Source organism: Fonsecaea multimorphosa (genome assembly GCF_000836435.1).
Source record: "Fonsecaea multimorphosa CBS 102226 unplaced genomic scaffold supercont1.17, whole genome shotgun sequence".
NCBI classification, from domain to species: Eukaryota; Fungi; Ascomycota; class Eurotiomycetes; order Chaetothyriales; family Herpotrichiellaceae; genus Fonsecaea; species Fonsecaea multimorphosa.
The window spans coordinates 76,872-104,675 of NW_015971651.1; the positions used below are offsets into that span (position 1 = coordinate 76,872).

Consider the following 27,804-nt stretch of genomic DNA (forward strand, 5'->3'; position numbering starts at 1 on the left):
ATTTATCATTAATCTAAGTTTTGTCTTTTAGGCACAAAAGACTGCCGCCGTACTCCCTGTCACTGTCTAGGTACATAGACCTCACACTCGATCTCTTCATGGTATTACTTCTGTGTCGACGAGCCGCCGGTGCGTGCTCTGCGTGCATATCTCCCTTTCACACGCTCACAAACTAATTAGACCCCTCGCAGCAGTGACCTGCTCAGAGATTCTTCTTCAAAAAGTCCAAGACAATGCCCGATTGCTCCGCCAAATTGGTCTCGAGCAGGAAATGACCGGCGTTCAGCAGCACGACCTCGGCGTTGGGGAGGTCCCTCTTGAACGCCTTGGCACCCGGCGGGACGAAGACGATGTCGTTCGCGCCCCAGGCTGCCAGCAGTTTGGGCTGCTGCTGGCGGAAGTAGGCCTGGAACTGCGGGTACAGCGGCACGTTGGAGCGGTAGTCGGTCAGCAAGTCGATTTGGATGTCCCTGTTGCCGATTTGCTCGTTCATCAGGGAGTAGTCCAGCCAGTATGACTCGGGCTCGATGCTCTCCGGGTGGGCGCTGCCGGTGGTGTATTGAGACTTGAACCCCGCCAGCGTCAATGCAGTGTCGTTGATTGGGGTGGCCGCGGCCTGGAATTGTGCGGGTGTGGTTGCATTCCAGAGGGCAAAGATTGGGGGCCAGAAGGTTGCTCCAAACCCTTCGATGTAGGCGTTGGCATTCTGCGAGATGAAGGCGAGGATAGACTGGGGGCGTTGCAGAGCCAGCCGGAACCCGATGGGCCCGCCGTAGTCGTGCATGTAAGGGACAAAGGTCGTGATGTTCTTAGCGTCCAGGAACGAAGCCACGGTCTGCGTCAGAGCCTCGAAGCTGTACGTGTAGTTCAACGAGTCGGGCACCACCGTGAATCCAAAGCCAGGGTAGTCGGGGGCAATGACGTGGTAGTTGTGTGCCGCCAGGATCGGAATGAAGTTTCGGAACTGGTGAGACGACGACGGGAAGCCGTGCAGGAGCAGAAGAGTCGTAGCATTCGGGGGGCCAGCTTCTCGGTAGAAGATCTGGATACCGTCTGGGAGAGTGACATTGCTCACGGTGTACGGCAGCCCTGTTGGTATCTGTTGGCTAAGGGTGAGAAGGGGGAAGAGGCAAAGGAGCTGCGAGAGCTTCGAAAGCATGCCTTTGGCCATGGTAGACAAAGCTGGTTGATACTTCTGCTTTTATCGAATGAGTCTTCGGTAGTCAGACGTTACGCCTTGATGGTAGACTGCTGGTCTTTCCTCGTCATCTGGAGGCGCGGGTGCTTCCATTATATAGCAAACGGTCTGGGATTTAGTATACCCCTAGTTGGGAATCTGCCGTCAAGGTACAAAACAACTTTGACAAGGTCGGAAGAGGCAAGTCATGAACACGAATGAGGCATGTCGGTCTGTCATCACACAGCTCCTGGAGCTGTACCTTGCAGGAGACCGGAATCCACCGTGTCGGTACACCGGCCTCCTTCATACAAAGACTGCGAGCTTCAACATGTCCTCGGTCCTTAGTGGTGGCCCAACATGCGGGGTTTCCTAAGGCGGAAGGTATCCTGGTACGCATGTGGCACGGGCTTCCGACGAAACCCCTGAAAAGGAAGCCTCGTGTGATGACTAAAAGCCATTGCCCGCCGCTCGTTTTGCTCGTTTAGCGGCACCGGCGGCTTCAATGCAGCATTAGTCACCTCAATTGGTGTCAACGAGCAGTGGCATATTGCTAGGCATACGGATTTGGTGATCCGATTGCTGGTCATCCTGAGATCACAGAAAGCGGAGCCGAAAGACAGGAAATGAATGCACCCTGGCACAGCGCAATGTTGGGCATCGAGGCACGAGGATTGATGGAACAAGGGACCTAGTAACTCCCCAGAGACCTCTGACCATCACGCAATTCTCACAAAATCCTGGCTTTGTACCAAGGTTTTCTCCAACGGCTTCTGCCTCCTAGTTACCGGCTTGCTGACTCACTCAATGCGTGAATGGGAATTCTAGGCAACGCCCAATTGCCGCCAAAAAGTCGTCATTCCGCTTAGATCCTCCTTTTGTAGCAGGCTTTTCTGTGGCCGTGTGACCTTCTCTTGCATCATCGTTCCACCTCTTCGCTCCGGCCACAGACCGGCTTCCTGGAAGTCGACCCAAAACGCGGTGTTTGGGTGGCCAAGATGTTTTTATGCAGTACCGACTGCGCCCCTTCTTGAAGTCAGTCAGAACCGACCGATGAATGTCAGCAACAATACTCTCGCCAATATGAATCGTCCTCTGCGAGCTTTTGCGTTGATACTTTGACAAGGGCGAGTGCGGGGAGCTCCAACCTCGTGATTGAGACGCTTGCTCAGCTCGGCAACAAGCTCAGGAGAAGTCGATTGTGGTTTTGAGGGACGCCGGAGAGGGAGCCCAAACCAATTCCTGATGGTAAGAGGGCAGAGATGGCAAGGAGATAGCTACCACTCGATCAGCCACCGGAGATCAAGAGTGCTTGCAACACCAGTAGTGAACAAATTGTGGACACCAAAATCGACACAGACGTTGCCTACCTAAGTAGATAGTCTTCGAGGACAATCCCCATAGCTTGTACCAACGATTCGATCATTGCCAGCAAATGAATGATCAGAAGGACGTCTTAGAGGCCAGTCGAATGTGCGAATCCGATCCAGAGTTGCTGAAAGTCCCACATCGGCAATCCGAAGTCGATAGGAATGTCGGCTGCATGCATACAACTCGGTCTTCAGCGAAATCAGCTAACTGAAATATACAGCTTGAGTTGAAGCGAAGTTGAAAGCGAGGAACCTTGCCATTGACTTTGGCACTGTCCTCCAGATCTTGCATCCACGTGATCCGGCCTTCCTGGGCAAGGGCGACTGGTTCTGCGATTCTTCATCTTCAACTTGTTATCCTCTCATCGTAGATCCAGTTCTTTCACGAATCTCAGGCGTTAAGCAAGTTGTCACTGTTGATTTAGCGTCGCATCGTCTCACCGCGGCTAGCTCTCGACGGGCTCAAGCATGGCGCGGTGTATCCATGTGCAGCTGTTGCCGCGATGATACAAGAGCCCAAACCTCTGAAATGCAATGCTTTGAAGCACCTACGACGATCCTATCAATGCAGGACCACAACCGACGTCAACGTCGGCCCTAATGATGGTGTTTTCTGCGGCCGCCGTCAGTGCCTTTGAAGGGTATCTGCACGGCGCCTGACCATTGAGCTCAGTTCCAGAACCCAGCCGGCTTGGGCGGCTTGATATACCCGAGGCAAACTCCCCAACGCGTCCCAACTCCGAGCCCGAGATTCCGGATGCGGGGAAAGGCACAAGAGCAGTTCACAAGCCTCCAGTCAAGAGGACTTCCTGCCCAGGGAAAGCAGGTGTTGTCGTGATATCAGATTGATAGCAAAATACTACAAATACAATTGAGAATGGCGACAGAAGCTTTCACGGTGTCGCGAGACAGCCTGACGGGACCCAAAGGTGTCACGGCGTTAGTAACGGGCGGCTCATCGGGCATTGGCCTGCAAACAGTCATTATCCTCCATGAGCTTGGCAACAATGTCATCGTCGTTGACAGAGCCCGACCTCATCCTGCTGCGCCAAAGTCGTTGATTTCATCGCCTCGCTTTCTGTATCAACAATGCGACATTACGTCATGGAAGCAGCAGAGAGCCGCCTTCGAGGCTGGGTTCAAGAAGTTTGGTTCCATTGATTGCGTCTTTGTCAATGCGGGCATTGCCGAATACAAGGACCAATTCTTCAAGGACGAACTGGATGCGGAGGGGCTGCTCAAGGAGCCTGATAGGAGGGTCATCGACATTGACATGCACGCGGCCAATGACACGGCGAAGCTGGCCATCCACTACATGAGGAAGAAGGGATCCGGCCAGAAGAGAGGCGGGAGCATCGTCATGACGGCCAGTCTAGCGGGTTATTTGGCAAGTGCTGGGGCACCGTTGTACAGTGCCGCGAAACATGGTCAGTCCTTGAGCTCTGGGGTTTGGTCTGTGGTGTTGCTAACATTCTTGACAGGTATCGTGGGCCTGATGAGGGCGCTGAAGAACGACACAGCAACACTGGGGATCGCAGTGTCTGTGGTCGCGCCAGGCATCACGCTCACCGATATTATCTCGGGCCGCAAACCCGAGGAGTCTCTGGCCAACTGGGCAAAAAGAATGCGAGGAGTTGGCGTCCCCATCAACGATCCACAAGAAGTGGCATGCTGCGTTGTGTACTTGATGAGCCAGGGTATGGAGGCCAACGGAAAAGGGTTGCTCGTTCAAGGTGGCCGGGCGGCAGACTTGGAGAAGGGCATCGCGACGACGAGGAAGAGCTGGATGGGCGAAGAGATGTTGAATTTGTTCCGAGGGGGACGGAATGCACCATTGTTTCCTAATAAGCTGTAACTGCCTGACAAGAGGGCAAATGCTCCGTGCTCGGTATATAGCTAGCTCGATAGATAGATACTGGGTATTCAGTATAACAAATCGGGCCACCTGGGCACTCGTACATACCCAGGTAGTCGTACATACAAGTACCCTCCTCGCCGCGTACTTGGACGAGGCTGGTGAGCCTGCGTGTGGCTGGATCCTAACGGCAGCCCCCCGCTCCCCCATCCCCCTTTTTTTGTCGATGCAACGGGCTGTTCCTGGCGCCGGCGGCGTCATCACGAACTTACTCCAAGCCATCAAATCTCGCTTCGCTCCCTCTACGCAATAATAGCCCTCACCGCCAGCCAACCCGTTGTTTGCCCGCCTTTGGTCCTGATTCAAGGTCGTTGCGGTCATGGGGTTGAAAGGTAGTCACTAGAGGTGCTCCTTCGTCTGTACCTACTTTGTGTCTCAGTTCCAACCACTTGGTACCACCTCCCGTATACCTCCAGAATGTGCGTCGGTGCCTCACACATAATTGCTGTGTAACTGCCACTGCCATCTGTTGCCATCTGCTCTTACTGTCTTCATGTCTGTGACTGTGAAACACCTCAATCTCGATGCAGCCTTTCTTCTCGTCTTTTCTCCCAAGGCGAATCCTCTCCCGTCAGATCTTACTCCCGCAGCCGGCGCGGTTTCGGTGCTGATAGATCCATGGACAAATGGTCCTTCCATCAATACCGCGTCCTGGTCTGCAGGGACCGAGGACAAGATCCCGAGCTCCATCGGAGAACCTGATGTGCTGATCGTGTCGCAAAACAAGCCCGACCTCCGCCACAAGGGGACTCTTCTCCAACTCCGTCCTGAAGGGAAAACCATTATCGCGGCGGAACCGGGCGCCGCAAAGGCCATCAAGAGTTGGAATCACTTTGATCCTACGCGGGTTCATGCACTGCTCAAATATGACCCCAAGGTCAAGTCCGGGCGCTCCTTGCGACTCCCCATCGCTCCTCTCTCGCCACAGGGTTTTCCAGGAGAGCTCAATATCGCCTTCATTCCTGCAAAGCGCCACAGGACAGGCCTACACAATGCCATTGGCATCACATACTTGCCCCCCACCCACACAAAGAGCATTGCACCAATTGCGACTGTTGATCTTCCCAAAACGACGAGATACTTCCATATGCCTCTCAGTCCCATGACTATGCCTCCGTCGAGCCCTCCGGCACCCTCAACTCCTCTGGCTGATCGATCCATGTCTTTCGACCTGCCAGCTCATGACTCAGGCTCCGTTCAGAGCCCCAAAGTGGAACATTTCAGAGGACATCGACCCCGACTGTCGCGCTCGTCAAACACTGCTTCGTCTGAATTCCTCCCGGCGGCTGACCAACCAACCATTCGAATGCAGTCAGAGCCCGACACTGAAAAGGGAGGTATTGTGCAGAGAGTCTTGACCATCCCGGACCAATCTGTGTTCTTGGACAGTGCTTTCCGTTTCGAACTCGACCCTGTTCCCTTCACGTTTGTCAAAAATCTGCCCACACCACCAGCTTCTCCTGTGCCAGCGGCGGTGTCATCCCCAGCAGGCTCGTCGCCAAACCCATCAGCCAAATCTCCAACCAGAAGTAGCACACTCTACCATCATCGCCACCGGTCTTCCGTGACGTCGCACCAGAAATCTTTATCCAGCGTCTCCTCGATGCCAAACCTTGCCCCCATCACTCCCGCCCGTCCTAAAGCCGTCTCAATCATCTACTCGCCCCACGGCGTCCCATTGTCCGATTTGCAGCCCTACATCCAAACCCATCTGGTTCGGTTAGCAGGTGCTCTTCCCTTGACCTTACTCTTCCACTCCTTCGACTCTACGCGCAACCCCTGGTACTTGGGCGGCAGTGGCATGGCCGGCATGTACGGCGGAGCAGAAATCGCTCGCGCATTAATGGCCAGGTGCTGGATTAATGCACACGATGACCCAAGAGACAATCGCGGGACAAGCGTAAAGAGACAACAAGTGAAACGCATCTCTGTGGATGAGGTCAGAAGGCATCTGTGGGAAGGAGAGGAGGGTGAATGGCTCAAGAAACGAGGCTGGACCTGCGATGTCCGGCAACTGCATCCTGGGAGGGAGGTCTTCATTGGACCAAGCAGAGATCTGTGCTCAGGTATGGAGGGAAAGCGGGAGAGTCGGCTATTACGGTTTGGGGGCGCTGGGGAGGAGACGAGATGAAATCCTCTCCATTCTCGATCCCGGCATTTACGACAGGAGCATCTGATGGTTGGGATGTACAAACAGATGTATATACCGTGTACAGTATAGATGGTTTCCAGGTTGATGAGAAACGATGATATTTCCCTTTGATACTATACTGATTGGCGGCAGTGTACGAGGTACTCGGTACTAGTATCCCATCTGCCCCACTTTCCGGATCTTGATTCTTGACGCTTCGACATTCGCGCCACTTGTGACTGCAGACAAAGACGTCACTCGTTGATCCCGGTCGCCATACTCCAGACCTCTATCTCAGTACTAATGAGGTTTTTGTCACTTTGTCCACCTGAATACCCCTTCAGTTCAGGTCATACCCACCTCAGCACCCCGACAACATGACCGAAACTCTGTCCCCGTCGCAGACAGCGGCCCTCTTTGACATTCTGACCCATTACGACACATACGCCCAGATCCGCGAGTTTCGGAGGCCCGGCAGCCTTGCAAACTATGGGCCCCCTTTTACCGCCCAGAAAGACAAACCCTCCAGCTCGCCCGCCCTGCAGGCTCTGGTCTCAAAGTTCCTGCTGAACCTGCCGGGCTTGAACAACCTGCCCGAGAAATGGTGGACCGTGCAATGTCAAGAAATCATCGAGAACCTGGAGAGGGCCAACCTGAGCGAGAGCTACGACAAGGGCGTCATCGGCAGCCGCAAGACCCTCGCGACGGCCATATCAGCCTTGATCGAATACCCCGTCAGAGGCACCTTCGCCGGCTTCCCAGAGATTAGGGACCGCGAGTCCAATTACGACGTCACCAGCGCCGACGATCTGCGACGTGCCTTTCGTGACTTCCTCAACGAATGCGTCTACGGCAGTATCCTCGACGACATGGTCCAGAAGACCGCCGAGACGGACAATCTCGACGATCACCCTCAGTTGACCAAAGCCGTGCACGAATTTGTGCTTGTCAAGTAAGTCATTTTATTCGTCAGCCTTTCTTCTTTGCGGCCCCTCTATGTCATACCTGGTTTTAAGAGATGAATATTCTGACCGGTCATTTCAGCATTGCTTCGTTCATGCACTACACTCTGATATTGTCGCCCAAGGGCCAGTATCTGCTGAAGCTGGTCGACAATGCCAATAAACTAGTGCCCTATATGGTTCTCAGGCAAACACTAAAGATTGGAAATGTTGCAACCATGATCAACGCCCTGGTCAAAATTGCCCTGGCCAAGATGAGCGTTACCAGTGTGACCAATTGGATAGGATTGACCCAGTCTCAAGATGAGGGCACGAATTTGATGCAAACGTACGTTCCTCGCTTCCCGGCGTTTGATTGGGCCCTGACCTACCGACGACATGCAGAATCATCTCCACAGTCCTCAATTGGGATATCAGGGATCTCGAGTCGAGGGCGGCGAAACTCGAGCGAGAACGTGCAAAGCTGGGCAAAGACCAGCTGCACGCCTTGAAGGATTACACGGACAAACCGCAAGAAGAGCAAGATCGCATCCGAAAGGAGAGTCAAACGCAGTCCATATCCATCGTCACCGCCGTCTTGAAAGACGCCAAATCCCCTTCCACCGAACTGACCGAAGTCCATCACAAGCAAGCCTTAGAGTACCTCTCAATCCACCTGTCCATTCGTGACCGCAAACAGCTAATCCAGGTTCTCTGCAAATCTTCCCCGGACCACCTAACCATGTCTGTCAGAGAAGTAGTAGATGCCTACGAGCCTGTCATACGACGAATGCACAAAGCCATCGATCTGTCCTCGACGCTGTCCGATTTCGAAAATTTCCTCAAGGACTTGATCAAGCTGGCGAGGATCCACACGGACAAGCACAACAAAGCCATTGTGCCGACCGTGGGAGACTTTGTCCAGTTGCTCCGGAAGCATCAGCGGTCATGTCACATTTTCATGCACCAGTGCGCTAAGAATGACAAGGAACTGACGGGCTGGTACCTTGAGTGGGCCAAAAACGCAGCCTTGCAGTTCAAACAAGAGCCGGGTGGTGACAGTGCCGACGTTGTAAAACATGGGAAAGGCGGAGCGGGCAACTTGACGTCGTCCCTGCACGACCTCTTCTCCTCGCTCCCTCAAGAAACCCAATCCCGGATCCTGCCCATCCTTGACGCTCACTCCGAATATCTAGACAGGATGCACGAGCAATCCATGGCGCGTCTCACCAACGTATTGAGATCGCCACCGTCCAAAAACCCCGCCATCGCAAAGATCTTCTCCTCCAACCACTCGAACCACTCCAGCCGGCCTTCTTCGCGGACATCCAGCCCGGCTCCGTCAATCGACCGCCGTAGCGAGGGACAGACAACAGCGTCCTCGACACCGACATCAGCATCATTCCCCACGACGGTCTCAGAAAGCGACACATCTCGCGAGATCAAGGAAAACCCAACGCCAGAGGTCTCTTCGAGCCCCGGTCCTGGTTCATTCCTCGCGCGCTGGCAAGCCCTACTCGACGCCACCCCGATCACCCCACTGAATCAGAAAGGAAGCCTGAAAGCGGCGAGCTCGCCCGAGGTGATACAGGCGAGTGCGACGGACGTGGACGGCTCGAAACTTGTAGAGTTTAGAAACAAGGAGGCGAGAGGGGAGAAGATCCGCGTGGAGGACCAGCAACCCTTCGGGAACAATGAGAAGGATGATGAAGTGGGGATCGGATCTGAGGCGAGGAAGAGGCAGAAGGAGCTAAAGATTGTCATTGACGCCATGGGAGACGGGTTCAGGGAACTGCTGGCGAGGAAGGGGTGTTATTGGTGAACGTTCAGCACCCTGTAGAGGGAAGTGAGCGAACAAACACCTTTGCACATCGGGACAGCTTGGCCGAGCAGCCTCTACACGCAAGGATGGACATGCGAGAGAAAACAAGACATGTTGCCGAAGATTTCGGATCAGCCCTGCATATATCGACTCTTGCAATTCTCGTCCCCGACATCACAATATTCCATGCGGTCAACACAAGAGACTTGCTCGTCCGAACGAACTCATCCGCAGAGACATGCCGGCGAACAGAGTGCACCCAGGAAGAACGAACCGAACGCGGACCTTGCTCCCTTTCTTTCCGTCCACCCCAGCCCCATCCATGGATTCAAACCCAGCGCAGGGGATCCACGGAGAAAAATCCCATCGCGCGGCCCGAGACACCAAAAAAAAATTGACAAAAAAAGAGGGGTCTCCTTCCGTGATCTTTCGAGCCGCGCAGCAAACCCCCCAGCTGGATGAGGCCCTTGTTTCGAGATACATCTCGCGCAGGCCAAGCTTCTCACCTCGACAAGAAGAAACTCATTCGAGCCGGGTTTGCGGAGAAGGGATGGGGTTCACGAGTTTTCGGTCCTGGGCGGGCCCCTTTTGAAGCTGCGCGAGAGCGAGAGGAAGAGAGAAGAAAACTCAAGAGCGGGTAAGGAAGGAAGAAAGAAGAGCGAGCGAGGTAGGGACAGTGACACGATGTTGCTCCCACATACTTGGGAAGCATGACTTTGGGTGGGTGGATGGGTACTGTCCATGGGTGGCTTGTTTCAAGAAATAGGAGGAACAAGAAGCCGACGCGAACGATTTGTTGGCTTTCAGAAAACCAGTCAAGCTGGTTTTTTGTCATCTCGTCAAGAAAACATACATGTGGAATACCTATTTCTGTCCAAATCATGGTTCCACCGCTGCCTTGTCCCATGAATGTTCTCTTTTTGTCTTTCAACCGCCGTAGATGTACCCAATCCCCAACTTTGAAAGCCATCATTTTTTTGGATGTTGCTTCTGGAAAACAGCTCATGACCGTGCAATGCGGATCAGTACTGATGATAGTGAGTATCGTATGACCCCCATTCAAATATGCCAATGCAAACACCAATGCCGCTGATCCCCGAGACCCGACAATCCTCGCGTGATCTCCAACCTGACCCAATGATCGTGCCATACAAAGACTCCGGAAGTGGTGATTTCATGTCTAGTAGGTTCCAATTTGCGTCCCAAATGACGAAAAGCAATGAGGGAAAAAGCGTTCTCCTGAAAGTGGCGATCTCTCGTCCGGCAAAAATGCAATCGGGTATCTATCATCATGAGCCCAACGCCCTCGAAACATTGACCTAACATTCGAAAACTGTTCGTCTCTCTTCGTAAAACTCTTGGAATCTCGATGGGAAGCAAGAGATCTTCGGCATTGGCCCTATCGACCTCGCAGTTGCATCATCCGTAACCGTCTCTCATCATCCTGAATTGAACTCACGGTTCTGTGAGAAACTGTCGTCCTTGCCACGCCGTTTACGGGTGAGTCCGGTGAGTTTGCTGTCGCTGTAATACTACCCGGCAACCTTGGCGAAGTACGAAGGTGAACAGTTGGGGGCTCTGCTAATGGCGGCGGACTGGGATCGGTAACAGCAGCCCCGTAAGTCGGAAGAGCTATCGACTGATTCAATTGCGTTCTTGGTGCCGGGGTTTTGACCGCCGTCGTATATGACGGAACGCGAGCCAGATCTTCCATATGATCGTACTGAGGAAAAGGCGTCCGAGCGCCAGACTGATGTCCGTCTTCTTCTTCGGAAGTTCTGCGTGACATAAGGAGGCTGCCTGGTTGACTAGGAGTATGGGATGGGCCGCCCGGAGATGCCCCAGGATCATGAGGGCTAATTCGGGGATGCGGGCTGGCATTCGACGCATCATGTGGTGCAAAATAATCTTCAGGCATTGTCGTAGACGATGAATTCCTCCTGGACCGTCCATTCACTGGTAGCGATAGATTGCTCGCATCACTGTCTTCGTTGCCCCGCAAATCCTGGATGAAAGAGTCGCCCACTCGGAGGTCCTGAAGTCTGCTTTGAAGAGCTATAGGTGACACATAGTTCCCATTGGCCATTGCGGCAAGGCTTGCGAGGTTTTCGTGAGATGCGTGGCGGCTGTGAAGGTACGGGGTCCCTGGAGTCGAAAGTGCAGTTCCGGGCGTCCGATAGCCATCCACGTCGGAATATAAGACGTCCAAAGTGTGCTTCCCATACACTGGCGGCGCTGCGTTCGCCAAATCGTTCGCTATAGCCGCCCTTCCCGCCTGGGGCGACTGGTCGACCAAATCGTTATTTTCGTTGATAGGCAGACTCGGAGAGATATAAAACGAGACTGGAAGGTTGGCCCGGAGTTCGGAAATGTGGCCGTCGGGGTTGTGTAACTGGACGTTAAATTTCACCTTATGTCGAACCTTGATCCCTTTCACATTACAGTCTTGTAAGCACTGGTTCAGCGACTTGGGCAACTCGAGATATCGAGAAAACTGATAGCCTTCGGCGACCTCGTCGATAATCTGCTCGTCCTTTTCAAGGTCGACCTTGTAAAGGTCCGATGCAATGACTCTGTCCATTTTGGTCTGCCCATTGTTCAAAGCAGAGATCCCCCACTCCGGATCAACGACAAACTCTTGCTCTTCCTTAACCTGGGTGGAGACATTGCCAATTACCAGACCCTTCAAGAGAGATATCAATTTGAAGTCAACTTGCACAAAGGACCCAAAGGCGACGGCCTTGTTTGGAATGCTGATGGAGTATTCTATTTTATTCGGCCATATGTTCTCCACAGACTAGCAACAGGTCAGCAAAGGAAAAGCGGCGGTGCCGGTACGTCAGAGTGAAAGCTCCATACCATTGCGTGAGAAAGTTCCAATGCGTTGGAATCCAGGGTGCGGACAATGCGCAATGGTTTGCGGACGACGATGTCCCTCCCTCTCTTGCGACAGATTTCGGCCTTGAGGCGGTAGATGATCCATGCATCTTTCAGACCCTCCACACTTTCGGGCAGAGAGCCTTCGAGGATGCATCGGAATGGCCACTCGTAGTTGTCAGGTGGCAAGACTTCGGTCTTGCCTTTCCCAGGGTCTCGGAATATCCAATTCTTCTCGAAAAAGGTCTTCTCCTTGTAAGTGGTCCGCCGGCCCGACATAGAGGACGTGGAAGTGGTCTGCCATCTGAACACAAGAGGTTAGTTGCTAAGTGATCACGCGAGCGAGAGGGGACTGCCGGGAATCCCGTGGGGCAACCTTTTGACTTACGACATATGTAGAATCCCGCTCAAAGTCAAGTCAACGTGATGGATAGTCATAGGTTCCGTGAGGCATAGAACCAGAGACCCGGACAGTTGGGCACTAGCAGCCTCGTCTTCACTGCCCCGGAAAACGATGTAATCATTGTCGAGACGGATATCGAAGTACTTGACACTGCTACTCGAGCCTGAGGAGTGAGGGGTATGTGCACTCAGAAACTTGAGCGCCATGGCTTGTGATTTGGCAGGTGCTGCTCCGTGGAGGTGACGGTCGGCAGCGGTAGATGAGGAAGAAGAACTCGAAGGACGCTGGTTCAAGGAAGGGCGCAGAACTGGCTCATGGTGGCCGGAGGAGCATTCGGGTGAATGCTTGCGGTTTAGGCGAAGGAGTGGCCTAATCTGCTGGATTGGAGTAAGAGCATTAGATAGTGAGTGACGAGATAGTGAAATAAAAGGATTGAGAACGAAGCATATGACAGAGAAAGCAGCATGCGCAATGAGAAAGCGCAGTCAGGTACACACAACTCTCTACTCATACGTAGGTGGACATGCAGCAGAAATTTGAGGTGATGATTGCGAAAGGAAAAAAGATAATGACCCAGGATGGACGGGATTATTGGACGGGAGGGTCCAAAGAGTGGGTAGGGGAGGCATGGCAGGTTGCGTGCTGGGTGGCACTGGCGGGCATCCAGTGGGTGCTCTGGGCGGGAATGGCTGCACCCAGGCTGAGAAGATGCCGGCAGAGTGGCTAATGAAAGGGCCTCATTAGCCGTTTGGGAACTTACTGTTATCAGCCGCGGGTCCCTCTGATGATGGTCCACTCCGGCTGTTCTCCCGCCGCCATTCGATACCGGTGGCACTGGTGCCAGTGGTGGTGGTGCACTGGCCGCTGCTGATGAAGCTGATGCTGAAGATGCCGATCTTGGCCCAGAGTCTGTGGCTTCCGTGGGCTGATGAGCCCTTCTAGGCCCTCTTCTGGGTAAAGCTCCCGCGAATGACACCGATGACGCCGAGGCTGCGGTAGTGGTACCAGTAGTGGTGGAACCAGCGCTTGGCCCTACTGGCCCTGTGCCTGACGCACTCTCTGTGGCTGCAACAATTTCGGCTTCGATGGGTGCTTCGATCGAGAAACTCGCAGCTTCGTCGATATTTTCGTGGTGAGGATTAGGGTGGCTGCTCTCGCTGCGCCGGATGGCACGTATCGAGCTCGACGACGAAGCCGTGGTCCAGAAAGAGGATGTTGTGTTGGATCTCCCTCGCCTGTTGCTGTTGTTCACATTTTCGTCCTCGAGTCGCTCTTCTTCACCATCGACGTCGTGGTGGATGCCGTGATTGACGACTGGGACTGGATCCTCCACTTGAGCCGCCAACGGTGTCCTGGCCTTGACTCTAGCCCTGATCTTTGCTGTGGCCTTCAGAGGGCCCAAAGGTGCTAGCATTGGTGCTGGAAGTTCTCGTAAAATGGCTCTCGTTCCCGCCGATCGTTGGTTGCCCAGCGTCATATTTCACCTTTTCTTTGTCTCGCAATTTCTTGGGCTTTTCTCAGTATCTCCGTCTGCATCTGGCTCCTTGCTGATGTTCCACCGGACCTGGCCAATCTGCTTGCAGGCTGCGCTGCTCCTTTGGCGGGTTTCCCTGCTGAAGGCTGCGATCTCTTCCGAAACCTTGTCACCTGGACAGTGGGCTCCTGGGTAGTCAGGAGGAAATGGTCGGGAATCGTAGGGACATGCGGGTACTCATATGCAGACAGAGATAAGCCTGATAGCACTGATGTCAGGCTGATAGTGACGCACGATAGCCGATCTGATTCTCTTCCGACAGTACCTCGTAAAGGTGAATGAATGCCGTACCCAGCAACCTCTCACCTGCCCTCTAAGTACCTAGGTATAGCCACCAAATTGAAGTGTCGAGGCACGTGGAAAGAGAGTCGCGATGGAGGAAGGCAATGGCACAAGACCGAAGCATCTGACACTGAGAGTAAAACTGTGTTGTCCTCCTTTTCCTGCTTGGGAAGTGCGCCTGCGAAACCCGTGTCCTGCGAATACGCACAACTAACACCTCACACGAGCAGCCAGCTGGCCCTTAGAATCTTTAAACGGAGTGACTGCCCCTTATCACTATTCGTTACATGCATCCCCAATAAGCCCCCTCAAAAGTGATCGGAGCGCCGGGGATCGTCAGGGCTGAAAAGAAATGGCCCTTGGCTCCGCAACCTGATCCCAATCACGGAAACATGGCTATCTTACAAAGCCGCCGCTCTCCTCTCACTGGACGCACAGTCAGAAACAATATTATGGAGTACGAGTATGCACCTCCAAAACCGAGGCCCCCAAAGCTCCTGAACAGAAGCAGAAGCCCCTTTCGCTTGTTTAATTTCTGGCTAGGTGTGATCTCTCAGTCGAGTGCATCGCCTTCCCCCCTCTGCTTTTGCTCCCTTCATTGGCCTCGTCATACCGAAGGCCAACAGTACCCTGCATGAGATCCCACCCTGTTCACTTTCTTATGGCACTTATGGCTGCTCTGGGAAAGTCTACTCGGAGCGATGGCACCTTGAGAGGAGGGACGGCCGCTCTTGTCGGCCCCGCGCTCTTTTCCAAAGCCGCGGTGGCCGGAACTTCAGCTTTGGGTTGTGCAAGATTTCAAAAGATGCTTGGAGTTATGAGTAGGCCGATGGCACCATCTCGGAATCATGGTGCCGCCTGAAACTCTCTGGAGAACAAGCTAGCAAGAATTGGATGGAATCGGTCCAAGGGAGTTGAGAAATCCCTCTATCGTCCGGCTCATCGGCACCCCCCGTGCTAAGCGGAATGTTTGCTGCCGCTGATGGTACTATTTAGTCGTCATGTGGTTCGTCGTGCTTGAGAGTAACTTTTGTGCCAGTAGTGCTAGCATGACTGCCTCGACTGTCCAACGCAGCCACAGGCAAGACGTTGTTAACTTACACTGGCAGACCCACCGCGGGTATTGTGTTGCCGCAGTCTTCTTCAGTCGTCGATCACACCGTTTTCATGGTGAAGCTTGCAAACATCGGGATTTTAGCGAACACTGGAAGCCAATACCACACTCAGCTGGAGCAGACGAGGATATATTTGTGCGCTATGCCTCATCGCTTCCTATCGACATGTCCGAAGCGCTGATAGCTAGAAACTTCCACCCGGAGGCCTTACTGAGGGCCATTCGTAGCCGAGCAAGGCGGTTCAGCCAGTAACGACATCTCCTGCCATAGCGAGGCTTCAACATTGTCGCTATGTGGCACATGCAACTCAGGACCTCGGCTTTTCCGAGATGTCTATTTGACTGCTGTTTGGGGCTTCTCGAGGTCGGTTCCACGTACGCAGGTGTCCTTCAAAGATTGTGAGTATTCAGCCGTTCGCTCTTCGCTCGTGTAGAGGATTGGTCAGGAAAGGAATGAAACATGCTCGCTTACCTTCATGACAAGTCGTGATGATGCAGTCCTGCTCGAATGCGAGACCACTCAGCGGATGGTCATCTATCTTCTTGGACTGTCAAGTGTATGTCAGTGCCTGCACCATGGAAGTTCTTGCCCGGCCACGTTTGTTGGGGACATACCATTACAGGGGGCAGTTGTGCCGTCCTTGCTCTGGGTTCAACGGCATGGTTGAGAAATTCGGACTCGTCGACCGTGTCGGGTTGGACGAAACTTCCGGTCCGGTTTGAGTCAGATCTGATTCGGTTGACGATGCTTGTGCTCTCCGTCCGCTGACGGAGCAGCGAGATCGATTGGGCCGAGATACTGCCTCTAGTCCTAGCCGTTGCCTGATGTTTCCTGTGTCAGCGGCTGTCAAATCGACCTTGCAGCCACAGTAATCAGCTTACCCCTTTTGGACGACGCAGCATGCCAACACTGAAGTCCCAAAGCAGGAGCTTGCAATCATCGCCTACACTGCCAAAACGATATGTCCTCTCGTCGCAGCGCCAAGGGTCGAAAGCAACAGCCGTTACCCATGAGTCATGTCCTGGACATCGAGCAATAATCTGACGTTCAGGTAGCGACCAAATAGTGACAAGGTCGTCTTGGCCTCCGGTGAGCACGTATTTGCCGTCAGGCGACCAGCATACGCATGTGAAGCCGCCATAATAGGAGGAATATATATCGGTCAGCCTGCGCAGCATCAGTCTCGCAAATCCTGCAAGGTATGCGCGGAGTGATAGAACCTCTGCGTACCTTTCTTGCGGATAGTCTATTATCCGGAGATAACCATCGTCACCGACTACAGCGAGATGTCTATTATCCGGCGAAAAAGCAAAGTCGGTGATATTCTGATTGGAAATCCGCCAGCAAGCTACCGGATTAGCCTTTTGATTGGACGAATTCACACTCTTGCTGATGACCAACGTGGACAGGTCTTCATCTTCGATACTAATCGCCTCGTCCACCAGCTCTTCCGAGACGAAAGGGGCATCTTCCTTTTCTTTGTCGTACACGACAAGAGTTCCGTCCATGTGAGCCGCCAGGAAGAGGTTCTCTGATCCAGGTATCCATCTTATCGCAGAAATCGCCGAATTATTGATCATGCCGTTCTTGTTGATGCGGGCATACTTCTGCGATATGGGCTCGTACCAGATGATATCACTGGCCGAGGAACCCATTACAATGTCCATATGCGTCGAGTGTTTGGTCATGCTATTGACATCATGACATAGCATGTGAGCCTGTAGGGTTCGATTAGTTGATACCGACATCGACCAGTTGCTAACAATGAGTTGCGCTTTTAGAGCTTGCGTAGAGACGATTCACTTGCCTTGGTAAAGAGGATTTTGGTCATTGGGTCCTGTTTTGCCCCTGAAGACAGATCCAACCACTGAAAAGCCCGGTTGATGTTGATAAAGGCGAACGTACCTCGCTGGTCTCGTTCCTGGAGCTTCTTTGCGAGAGATTCGTGGGGAATGACGCGAGAGACGAAAGACGAATTGCTTTTGATGATGTTGTTCTTCGGTTTCCGTCGCTTGAGACCATCTCTGCTGATGACTGGAGAAAGGGCAGCATTGCCCTCACCAAATGCTTTCACTGTGCTCGACTTGTTGCTTCCATTTTGTGACGCTGCAAGGTTACTACTGTCGCTGCCGGTCTCTATGGATATCCTCGGCTCTTTCTCTACCTCTTTGATATCTTTCAATTCCCTCGCGTCCTTGAGCTCCTTGGACTCCTTTGTCTCCTTCGAATTGTTCAACCCCAGGGTTCTCCAGCGCAGAAGACTACTTGTTGCGGTGGTGGTTCTGTAGAGGTCCGGAGTGATTTGTTTCGGGCTCAAGGATACTAGAGACAATTTAACACCACTCGTGGGCGGAGTAGCACTGGTCGCGAGAGGATTGGGATTGATGACGGGGGCTTCAGAAGGATGAGGCGGTGGGGTCGCGAGTTGCAGGTCGTCTCTTAAAACATACGTGCCTGCCCGTTTCTCAGTAAATCTTTCTGTGATGCTGGCTAGAATCGTAGCTACCTTCACCGGCTTGAAATGTGTATTCGGGTCCCTCGCGAATGGTCAGAGTATTCGCAGTTTCGAGGGTTGTCGCGATCAAGCCGCTGTTGGTAGGATACCGTGGTGGTGGGGGGATCGCACTGCGCAGCTGCTATCAGTGGAGGCCAGCAGAGTCCGAAAAGCGATCGCCAACGTACAACATGGTAACAGGTCACGACCGCAGGAGGTGTTATCGCTGGCACAGAAAGTCAATGAAAGCAAGAAGAGGTCTGCGCAAAGCCAGGAGGCGGCAGTTGCACGAGGAGAAAAGCAGAAGACGTTGGGCACGGCGGATGTGGAAGATTGAGTTTCGAGTGCGATCGTGACATCGAATGGGTTCGAAGGCAATAGGTGGCATGGGTGGCAGGGCGGCAAGCTGGGCTTTGGTTAGGGGCCCCTAACAACCCCTACTCGACTTAACCCACTAACCTCTTCTCCGGGTCTTCCTCGAGGTTTCGGTGGGTCCCCGAGCCTTCCATGCGGGGAGGGCACTAGGGTTGTCTTCTCCGTCCCCATTTCAGCCAAAAAGTTGATGGTTGCTGCTGCTGCCGCCGCCGTAACTAATCCATCCCAGTCCGCAGAGCTGCGAAATGCCACCAATATGTCGAGCTCTGCCCGAGGAGTAGAGATGCTTGAGCTAGCGCAGGACGATGTGATTTGCGCCCAGCAAGTAAAATAACTGGAGTCTCTGTCCACCGAATTGTCGACGTTGTGCGGACGCCTGAGCAGGATTCCAGGTAGCGAGACCTTGTCGCATGCGGTGCGCGATATCATCATATATCGTCAGGCCACTTCATCACAGCGAGCTCTTCCCTAAGCACATTTGCCAGTTCCTGGCTGACAGCCTCAAGGTCGTCCCGAATTTTCTGTATATCTCTATCCTCCTCGTCCTGCGGGCCGTTCTCTTCTCCTCCCTCGCCTTCTGTATGATCTTCGACTCCATTGACCACTTGCCCGTGCTCTTGGGACGAGTCATGCCCATTCTGCAGGGCCTGTTTCTGCTTCGGTTCAGGTCCCGTCACGGCCAACAGCACATGGTCTGCAACAGGAGCAATGACGGAGATTGCTCCCATGTTTTGTGCCTCGAAGACAAGCACGTCCTCCGAGGCGACCGTGTAAGCTGCAGTCATGGTGGTAGATTGAGTGCGCATAGCTTTGATCGACGGCGTAGTGCCTCTGTAAGCGTATGCGAGTATGGATCCGTTCAGAGCAGAGACCATGAGAGACGAGACATTTTCACTCCAGGACAGAGCTTCTCGTAAAAGCGAAGACAGGCGATCAGAATCCAGCAGACAGACTTGGGTCATCTTAAGCCGTGGGAATAGTGTTATTGCAGCTCTAACGCGGGTCTGTGAAATGCGCAATGTACTTAGGTAGGTAGCCAGCTGTTGGCAGACTTGAGCTGAATTTCCAAGCGCGACCAGCCGCGACAGGACCCCAAGGACTCGGAGCCCACCACCCACCCACTGGCATGAGACTTGCTTGGCAATCCTAGCACACCAACGTCACCATTGTTTCCTCCAATTCTGCTTTATACAAACACCGCTTCAGATTACACTGTAAGCCTCATAGTACAATGCTCGCTCTTCCATACGGCATATTGTCACAAATTTCCCCTTTCACAATCATAAGTAGCCCGTGACAAACAGAAGACAGCTTATTTCTTCTTGATACAAGTGAGGCTTAGCAAGCTACATGGTGACACTTTCCCGAGGCATGAAATAATCCAGTCAACCCAATGGACCATACACATCCCTTCTCCTGTTCGCGGACGTAAAACCTTCGGACTTGCAAATGCTGCAGGAAAGCTTGAGAAGGATCCTCGGCGTTGTAATTGTCGTTCTGGAAAGACTGGATCGCTTCTACCAACCCTTTTACACACGTCTAAATCAGGGTCAATCAGACTCTCAAAATGGATCGATGAGAGGTGTATTCCCCCGGCTCTATCCTGAGTGGATGGTTCAGATCCGGTAGGGTCTTGCGAAGTGCCAGATTTCATCCATGTTTACGCGACCCGCCCGGCCGTTCAGTAAATTGAGGGCTGCAACCCTATCCATGCCGGGAATTGGTCTGCTCTCCTGGAGTATAACAGCTGCTCTCCAAAGAGGCCATCAACTATATAGAACGGGTTTGCACGGCCGTCTCCGGAGGTGTGCGTTGCGATCGGTCAAAAGAAGACAACCCGATTCGTATGACGTGCCGTCAGGTGGGAATGGATGTTTGTTGTGTGCCGATAGCGTTCTTCGACTCCCCTTCGTGGCTATGTGATACGTCTTTCCTTTCCGTTTCCCGGACATATCGCCTTGGAGATCCCGTCATAGGGCCAGCCAATGCGTAGGGATAGATCTGCAGAGTGGTCGGAATGAAGTTCAGCTTTCGAAAGGTGTTCCTATGCAGCGAAACGTTGATCAAGGTCGATTCGATCCAGGCAGACGTCTTCAATTCCCTGTCGGGCTCAACTCTGATGACGTGGTTACCACTTTCCCCCGGGTTGCTGAACTTGAGGAGGATTTCTCGGGGCCGGGCCAATATTGTTCGCTAGTTGACGACTCTTGTCAAATTCTCGAACCATTATCTCACATCTGACTTCCCTGCAGAGTCGTTTTCTTCTTTCAGGGGCTAATTTCTCAGCAAATACCAGTCCACTGGCCCTTTCAATCGCTTCAAGAGGAACTTCAAAATCGCTCAAGCTCTTGGAGTTGGGTATCTCAGCATTGGGCAACACAAATGCACCGAGCGCCACAGATCCGTTCGGGTGCAGTGCAGCCTCCTCCGCGAAGATGACTTTAAAGAAGTGAGTGGGCACGGCCACGTTCGGCGGGTTGCCAATTACTTCATAAGAAACTCTCCATTTCCCATCCCGTTCGTCTTTCTTCGGCAAGTACAAAGGGCCTGTCACCACCCGTACGCTGGGGAACTTCTTAGCCAGGTCTCGGCAGAATTCCTCGAAATGAGCCCAATAATCGCGATTGAAACCTTCTCCCACTTGTGGACACATATTGCTCAAGACAAACGTGGAGTCCATTGCCTCTTGTGACCATTTCGCGTCTGCTGCCGGAACCTGATGTCCTCGGTCATACCCGCTGCGAAAGTAATCGGAAAGTTTGGCTCGAAACATTGAAGGAATTGACAGGTCCTCGTAGAAGACGCTATTCCGTCGAGATCCGTTGTTTAGCAGTAGAGATTGTGCTGTGAAATGTTCTGCTACCCAATGGGGGTTCCGGGTAAATCTATTGAAGGCAGAAAGATGAGAGGGCGTGGCCAACGTGTCGGCAATTGGGCCAGGAAATCCATAACGGAGGATACCAGAAGGATCGACGGGAGGGAGGATGGCAGTTGGAGGAGGTTTGGCCGGTACAGCCACTGGCACAGGTACAGGTACAGGGACTGGAACAGGAGCGGGAGGAGTAGTTGACTGCGCAGGTATCGTTGGTGTTTCCTTCAATGTCGGAGTTGGTTTTGGCTCATCTTTTCGATGGCCAGGAAGCAAGAAGGCTGTCAGCGACGCGCCTGCAAAGGCAGACGTCGCTGCTATGATAGCAATGGTGGTTTTTGACATGTACACAAGTCGATCAACAACCTCGACACCATTCCATGAAGAAACGCGTCCGCAGGCTGGATGCGAAGGGGGAAAAGTCGTGTCTGCTTTTTGACTATTTTAAGGCCAATCGGCAGCATGCACAGGTGCCGCTATGGGTGCTGCTCGCCGGATCTGCTGACCCCTGCGCGTGGCCGACAAGTGGATTCCGGTTAAAGATGACAAGGCTGGGCCAGCCCTGCAGGTCACCCACAGGCAACTGCTTACAGTCCAACGGGGGGTGACGGGTCGGGCGGCGCATGATTCGCGCCTCTCCTGCTCCCTTGGCCCCGTGTTTCGACTAAGCCACGGGGGGCGTAGTCTTTAAGGTCCTCTGAAAGATGCTCTTGGAATGTTCGTCATCCCACCTGCTGCAACTGCCAACTGCCAACCGCCAACTGCACTCGCGCCTCCTAACGAATCCTCGTAGATACCTCGAACCTGACATTCTCCTTTTCTCTTCCCAGCTTCAGTTTTCTTAAGTGACCACAAACATAACTTGAATCATCTTGTAGAACGTCGACTGGATACACTTTACTACTGTTCCTTGCTGTATACATGACCTTGCCGCGCAGCACGAAAAGAAACCGCTGAAGATGGCGATCGACAACGATACCAAAGGATGGATCATGACATGCATCAGCGGCATTGGTAGGCAGCGTTATCTCCCCAGATTGCTCTCGACGAGGACTGATTTATGTGTCTCAATAGCATGCGTCCTTGGCTCTTCGATCATCTGCATCGATATAGTGGCACGCCAGTTTCCACGTTGGCGATACTTTTCGATATCCGAAAGTGATGGGTTCCTATCCGCGTCATTAAGCCTCAGTTTCGGGGTCATGGTACGTGTTTGTGGATACTGTGTGAACTCGGTATTGACTGGAAGCAGTTGTTCTCCGCCTTATACTCGATGCTTCCACAATCGAAGACGTACTTTATCGACGCAGGCTATTCCCCGCGGGCAGCCTCATACTTCCTGATCGGGTTGTTTTTGGCCGGCGTCATAGGCATTCAGACATTCTCCCGCATTCTCCATCAATTTATCCCGTCACATGTTGTGGACTGCGACCACACTCATGACGAGGAGGAGGGGAAGAATCACGAAGAGATGTCAGAACATGCAGTGGACGATGAACACACGAATGGCCTCCTAATATGCAAAAATCGCCCTGGGCAGACGGAAGAGGAAGATGAAGACACTCCTTTGCTCTCACGGACCACAAGCGTCAGCCCCAAGAAGCCCCAGTATGAAAGGACTGGGGAGAATGAAACAGAGCGTCAGCCTACATATCACACCGCGCAGACCCATCGAAGGCCGTCAATAATGCCTAAGACGCTGACGAAGACCCTCACAAAATATATGGGAAGTCAAAAGGAGAATTGTGATGAGACTGGTCCATGCATGGGATTTTCGGATCCCTGTGGCCAGGACTGCTTCAAGGCTGTGCAAAGACGAGGTTCTGTGCTACCAGGTAACGGCCCTTTCTTGCGCTCACCCACGTGGCGCAGCGGGACGACTGAAGTACACGCGGAGCCGATGCTGGGAGAAGTCGACGAAGACGCTTTGCCAAACGGCTCGACTCTTGGACGTTACACGACCGATGGCGCCGATACGAGGAGCTTGAAACCAGACTTGCACCGCACAAGGTCATCGACGCATCACTTCCATCACCCTGCGCACCAACACACAAGTCTGAGCGAGTCCGAACGTCGGCCGTCTCAGCATTCGCACTCGGGCGGAAATGAACACCATCATCACGTCCCCACCAACGCATTCATGTCAATTGGTCTGCAGACTTCATTGGCCATCGCATTGCACAAGGCGCCGGAGGGCTTCATTACATATGCAACGAACCACGCAAATCCTCAGCTTGGCTTTGCTGTTTTCATGGCGTTATTCATTCACAACATCACGGAAGGCTTCGCCATGTCCTTACCTCTTTATCTCGCGCTTGGCTCCAGATTGAAAGCCATTGCATGGTCGTCCTTTTTGGGCGGCATTTCACAGCCACTTGGAGCCGCCATTGCAGCTTTATGGTTCAAAATAGCCAACAGGAGCAGCTTAGGTGCTCCCACTGAAGGAGTATATGGTGGCATGTTTGCAGTCACGTCAGGCGTCATGACCAGCGTCGCGTTGTCACTGTTCTCGGAAAGCCTGCAGCTCAGTCATAACAAGAGCACCTGCATTGCTTTTGCTTTTTTGGGTATGGGTATTTTGGGTGTTAGCTTTGCGCTGACGGCAAAATAGACTCTTCAGGGGCTGAGAGCTGTCTGATCAAAACATTTTTAACGCTTATAACTTGTCCATGAATATGATGACCTTCACTTCATGCCAATCCAGGAAGTCATTTTGTATCGGAGGGAAAAGTATGCAATCGACCACCGTTCGATCATTGCGTCTTCCTGCTATATTGGGAGAGAATGAGAGTCTCTGGGCGTTTCTGCCGTAGAACTTCAGCCTTGGGATAATGAACACGTGAGAAGAGACCCAGGCGGCCACCTTCTGCCGAAAGAGGCTAGTCCTTCAGTTCGCCTATCCGTCTGCCTTGCGTCCGGCGTTTGCTCTTTATCAACCCACTCTTATCGATCCACTTGTTATCACCACAAGGCCCTTTCGCCTACCTGGACCGCAGGCTGCATAGCTCAGATCTCACTATCGACACGCCGACTTGACCTAATTTCAACATCCCACATCCACGTTGCCTTTCCACCCTCAATGACTCATGACAGAGGCCAATCAACCCTCGCCTTGAAGCTCCTGACGGCGTCTGCGCCTCGTTGTGCCTGGAATCCTTCACAGGCATCAGCCTCTTTCTGGCATCATCTGCTCACGCCATGCCTCATCGTAATGAGTCGGCCATCCCCACGGTGAGTCAACGCCCAATCCACTTGTAAGCTGGTGTGCTTCAGGCAACAGGATCGTCCAGCATAGTCTGTCAACTTCTCCATCAGACGGGACGCTCTCAGAACCTGTATAAACATGCAGCCCTCGTCTTCGATCGACTTGGAGCAATCTTTCCTAAGTCCAGTCCGTATTGCCATCATTGAAACCACAATCGTGTTTTCACCTCTTTTCAGCCGTCAAGATGCCTGGATCGAAGCAGACCGCCGTCAGGGCTGGAGAGCGAGACGAGGCTAGCCCTGTCAAGGTGGAGGAAACTAATGGGAAGAAGGAGGAGGTGAAGGAGGAGAAGCCCAAGGAAGCACCGGTCCCCAAGGGTAGTATCAATGAGGCCAAGGCGCTGTATTCGAAGAAGGACCAAGATGGCAAGTACCAGTGGGTGACTGAAGAGCCGGTGGACGTCGTCGAAGCCGCCGAGAATGAAGAAACTGCCAGATTTGCCTTCTTGGTGCGCAAACAGAAGAGTTACGACAGCCGCAAGGTAAGTTGCCGATTGATGCGTGGCAGAGCCCTATCGTCACCAAACTTCATGGCTTGTTGATAGGAGGATTCGCTCATAAATACCTCCAGAAATACGACATCCATTCGATCATTGTCCAAAGTCCGTGGCTGAAGGAGTCGTTGGGAATCATCCTCGAAGACTATCCCGGTATCACGACCAATCTCGACCGACTCGTCTTTCCCGCCCCGTTCCATCCATTCGTGCATCGATGGGACAGGCTCGCCTCACTTCTCGAGAAGGATGACTTCGAGGAGGATATTGCCAGGGACCACCTCAAACTCTTCCGTGATGTCCTTTTCCAGGAGCTCGAGAACGCAATCGCTGCCAAAGTCGATCTAGTCAAGAACGGGGTCATCACTTTTGAATACCTGTGGACAATCTTTGAGCCGCAGACGCTGGTGTACAGCGTGTCTGATGGCAAGGAGTGTGTCTTCAAGCTGAATTGCTCGACCAAGGCAACCGACCAAAGACGCGGACTCGACTTCTTGCAGCTGGACGTGTGGTCGGTAGACTGGGATGGCACCAAGTTCGGACAGCATGTTACTTACCTCGAAAACTACGAATTTGCCGGCACCACGCCCATCACCTCTCTTCGAGCATACCCGCTAAAGTTTCACCCTGAGAAAGAGCAGCTGATGCTTCGACTGGTGGCCCGCGGCAAGCTCTTTGAACGGCTTGCAGGATATCATTACAAAGCATATCGAGGTGTTGCTCTTGGGTACGGCCGCTGTGGGATGATCAGACACAACGTCGAATCTCGAATTATCATCGACTGCGAAGCGCACAATCGATTCTTGCCCAACAATGCGGTGTACTTCAGCTCGCTTTTCAAGCCAGCCAAACAGGTCAACGGATTTGAGCTGCCGTCGGACGATGCAGAGGAGCAATTCGATATCGACGGCTCCTCGGACGACGACTCGGACTTCCTTGCCACTCCCGACTCGGACAACGACGCATGCAAACCCAAGCACCGTCCACTTACGCCGGAGGAATTGCTCCTGGCAGTGCCATACGTGCGAGGTTATGCGCTGAAAACCAAGAAATGGGTAAGTCATCACGCTGTCCGAGTAGCCTCTGGCAGAGTTGGGGAAGAGAGTCTTGCTAGAGCCAATCCTTGTTACATCCGTTCCTGATCATAGTCCCTTTTTGATACTAACGGAGGTTGAAACCCACCAGCTTTGGTTCTACGTTGATCAGGTCGAGGAGATCAAATTCGCCAACAACGCCTTTGCGTCGCTAGTTTTGCCCAAGGAGCAAAAGTCGCTGATCCGCGCATTTGTCGAGTCCCAAGTCAAGTACAAGGACGACTTTGACGATGTCATTGCTGGCAAAGGCCGTGGCATGATCATGCTCCTTGCAGGCCCTCCTGGGGTTGGAAAGACCTTGACGAGCGAGAGTGTCGCCGAAGACATGCGGGTGCCTCTGTAAGTGTTTTTTCCCACTTGTTTGTGACATTACAAGAAAAAGATCGTCCCAAAAACATGGTCGTCTCGGAGAGTGGCACAGAGAGCTAACGCGAGAATCTTTTGCGCCGCCCCCCAGTTACATGATGTCTGCCGGAGATCTGGGCCTGGATCCTTCTGGGATTGAGGAGTCGCTCAACCTGGTGCTCGACATGGTCAGCAAGTGGAACGCAGTGCTGCTGCTCGACGAAGCCGACGTCTTTCTGGAGGCAAGAAGCTCCAATGATCTCGAGCGCAACAAGATGGTGTCGATCTTCCTTCGTGTCCTGGTAAGTTGCAAAATCCGCCCCCCTTCCAAGGCTGTTCCGTCGCAACCCAGCCCGCCCCGTCCTTGTCCGCCTCGTGCTATGTGTCTCTGGGAAACCGGTGTGTGCGCCATTATTTGGGGCCGGGGAAAAAAAACTTGAAAGTTGTACGGGCAGATCTTTTCTCCCCGAAGATCCCCTGCAGGCGCCTTGGTTGTGAGACTAGGTACATACAGCCGGGAAGTCGGGCTGCTACTCTGGCTTGCACAAGTCACAACAGCCGACATGCTTTGGGCAGCCCGTCATTCTTTTGTTTCTGCCGCAATTCACCTTTTTTTGAGACATACAGGCTGACCAGGGTCCACCTTTTCCCCATTGGCAGGAGTACTATGAGGGCGTCTTATTCCTGACGACGAACCGGATCAAGAACATCGACGAAGCATTCCACAGCCGCATCCATGTGACGGTCAACTACCCCAACCTGGCGGTCGAGTCTCGCCGGCACATCTGGCAGACCTTCTTGGGCCAGGATCATCCGGTGAGCGGGAAAGACCTGGAGCGCCTGGCCCGGGTGGACCTGAACGGGCGACAAATCAAGAATATTCTGAAGACGGTAAGTTACCTTTTCCCCTCATTCGCTCTCTTTTCTCGCCAAAGGGAAACGAGAAAAGAGCAACCACCCAAAAAAAGAAACAAAGACATGTGTCTGTTGGGCGGAGCAGTGCCTACTTCTGGAGTGATTGCGAAATATGTCCTGCATGAGAATGATGGAATGAATCGAAGAATGAGTTCTGTTTGGCTAACAGACAGCTACTTGCAGGCGCAGATGTTGGCACGAAGCGAAGGCGGCAGCAGCGGCGGCAGCAGCAGCAGCAATGCCAGCCAGGAACAAGCCAAGGATCAGCAACGTGGGCCGAAGGTGGAGATGCGCCACATCGAGACGATCCTGGCCATTGAACAGCGAGGCACGTCATGGCAGCAGGAGTGATTGGATTGGGCGTGAGTTGGGACAGGTACGAGTGAT

The 27,804-nt window shown here is 53.1% G+C and overlaps 11 protein-coding genes across 11 annotated transcripts; 5 read left to right on the plus strand and 6 right to left on the minus strand.

Annotated features, from left to right (window-relative positions):
* Positions 1–202: 202 nt before the first annotated feature.
* On the minus strand, positions 203–1,171 carry Z520_07939 (uncharacterized protein; the record flags this gene model as incomplete). Its single annotated transcript, XM_016778436.1, has 1 exon — positions 203–1,171. The coding sequence occupies one exon, from the start codon at positions 1,169–1,171 to the stop codon at positions 203–205; it is 969 nt and encodes a 322-aa protein (XP_016630284.1).
* Positions 1,172–3,424: 2,253 nt separating this feature from the next.
* Z520_07940 (uncharacterized protein) lies at positions 3,425–4,402 on the plus strand (the record flags this gene model as incomplete). Its single annotated transcript, XM_016778437.1, has 2 exons — positions 3,425–3,974; positions 4,029–4,402. The coding sequence occupies 2 exons, from the start codon at positions 3,425–3,427 to the stop codon at positions 4,400–4,402; spliced, it is 924 nt and encodes a 307-aa protein (XP_016630285.1).
* A 553-nt stretch (positions 4,403–4,955) lies between these two features.
* On the plus strand, positions 4,956–6,593 carry Z520_07941 (uncharacterized protein; the record flags this gene model as incomplete). Its single annotated transcript, XM_016778438.1, has 1 exon — positions 4,956–6,593. One exon carries the CDS (start codon positions 4,956–4,958, stop codon positions 6,591–6,593), a length of 1,638 nt encoding a protein of 545 aa, XP_016630286.1.
* A 377-nt stretch (positions 6,594–6,970) lies between these two features.
* Positions 6,971–9,356, plus strand: Z520_07942 (uncharacterized protein; the record flags this gene model as incomplete). The annotated part of the gene is made up of 3 exons (XM_016778439.1): positions 6,971–7,545; positions 7,638–7,883; positions 7,940–9,356. 3 exons carry the CDS (start codon positions 6,971–6,973, stop codon positions 9,354–9,356), a joined length of 2,238 nt encoding a protein of 745 aa, XP_016630287.1.
* A 1,399-nt stretch (positions 9,357–10,755) lies between these two features.
* On the minus strand, positions 10,756–12,842 carry Z520_07943 (uncharacterized protein; the record flags this gene model as incomplete). The annotated part of the gene is made up of 3 exons (XM_016778440.1): positions 10,756–12,153; positions 12,216–12,537; positions 12,622–12,842. The coding sequence occupies 3 exons, from the start codon at positions 12,840–12,842 to the stop codon at positions 10,756–10,758; spliced, it is 1,941 nt and encodes a 646-aa protein (XP_016630288.1).
* A 382-nt stretch (positions 12,843–13,224) lies between these two features.
* Z520_07944 (uncharacterized protein) lies at positions 13,225–14,113 on the minus strand (the record flags this gene model as incomplete). Its single annotated transcript, XM_016778441.1, has 2 exons — positions 13,225–13,359; positions 13,397–14,113. 2 exons carry the CDS (start codon positions 14,111–14,113, stop codon positions 13,225–13,227), a joined length of 852 nt encoding a protein of 283 aa, XP_016630289.1.
* A 1,860-nt stretch (positions 14,114–15,973) lies between these two features.
* On the minus strand, positions 15,974–18,254 carry Z520_07945 (uncharacterized protein; the record flags this gene model as incomplete). Its single annotated transcript, XM_016778442.1, has 9 exons — positions 15,974–16,114; positions 16,182–16,388; positions 16,449–16,734; positions 16,798–17,285; positions 17,331–17,341; positions 17,371–17,640; positions 17,833–18,021; positions 18,074–18,192; positions 18,250–18,254. 9 exons carry the CDS (start codon positions 18,252–18,254, stop codon positions 15,974–15,976), a joined length of 1,716 nt encoding a protein of 571 aa, XP_016630290.1.
* Positions 18,255–18,864: 610 nt separating this feature from the next.
* Z520_07946 (uncharacterized protein) lies at positions 18,865–19,398 on the minus strand (the record flags this gene model as incomplete). Its single annotated transcript, XM_016778443.1, has 1 exon — positions 18,865–19,398. The coding sequence occupies one exon, from the start codon at positions 19,396–19,398 to the stop codon at positions 18,865–18,867; it is 534 nt and encodes a 177-aa protein (XP_016630291.1).
* A 1,166-nt stretch (positions 19,399–20,564) lies between these two features.
* On the minus strand, positions 20,565–21,650 carry Z520_07947 (uncharacterized protein; the record flags this gene model as incomplete). The annotated part of the gene is made up of 1 exon (XM_016778444.1): positions 20,565–21,650. One exon carries the CDS (start codon positions 21,648–21,650, stop codon positions 20,565–20,567), a length of 1,086 nt encoding a protein of 361 aa, XP_016630292.1.
* A 614-nt stretch (positions 21,651–22,264) lies between these two features.
* Z520_07948 (uncharacterized protein) lies at positions 22,265–23,916 on the plus strand (the record flags this gene model as incomplete). The annotated part of the gene is made up of 3 exons (XM_016778445.1): positions 22,265–22,319; positions 22,380–22,510; positions 22,558–23,916. 3 exons carry the CDS (start codon positions 22,265–22,267, stop codon positions 23,914–23,916), a joined length of 1,545 nt encoding a protein of 514 aa, XP_016630293.1.
* Positions 23,917–24,754: 838 nt separating this feature from the next.
* On the plus strand, positions 24,755–27,768 carry Z520_07949 (uncharacterized protein; the record flags this gene model as incomplete). The annotated part of the gene is made up of 6 exons (XM_016778446.1): positions 24,755–25,051; positions 25,141–26,118; positions 26,249–26,496; positions 26,615–26,804; positions 27,163–27,393; positions 27,601–27,768. 6 exons carry the CDS (start codon positions 24,755–24,757, stop codon positions 27,766–27,768), a joined length of 2,112 nt encoding a protein of 703 aa, XP_016630294.1.
* Positions 27,769–27,804: the final 36 nt, after the last annotated feature.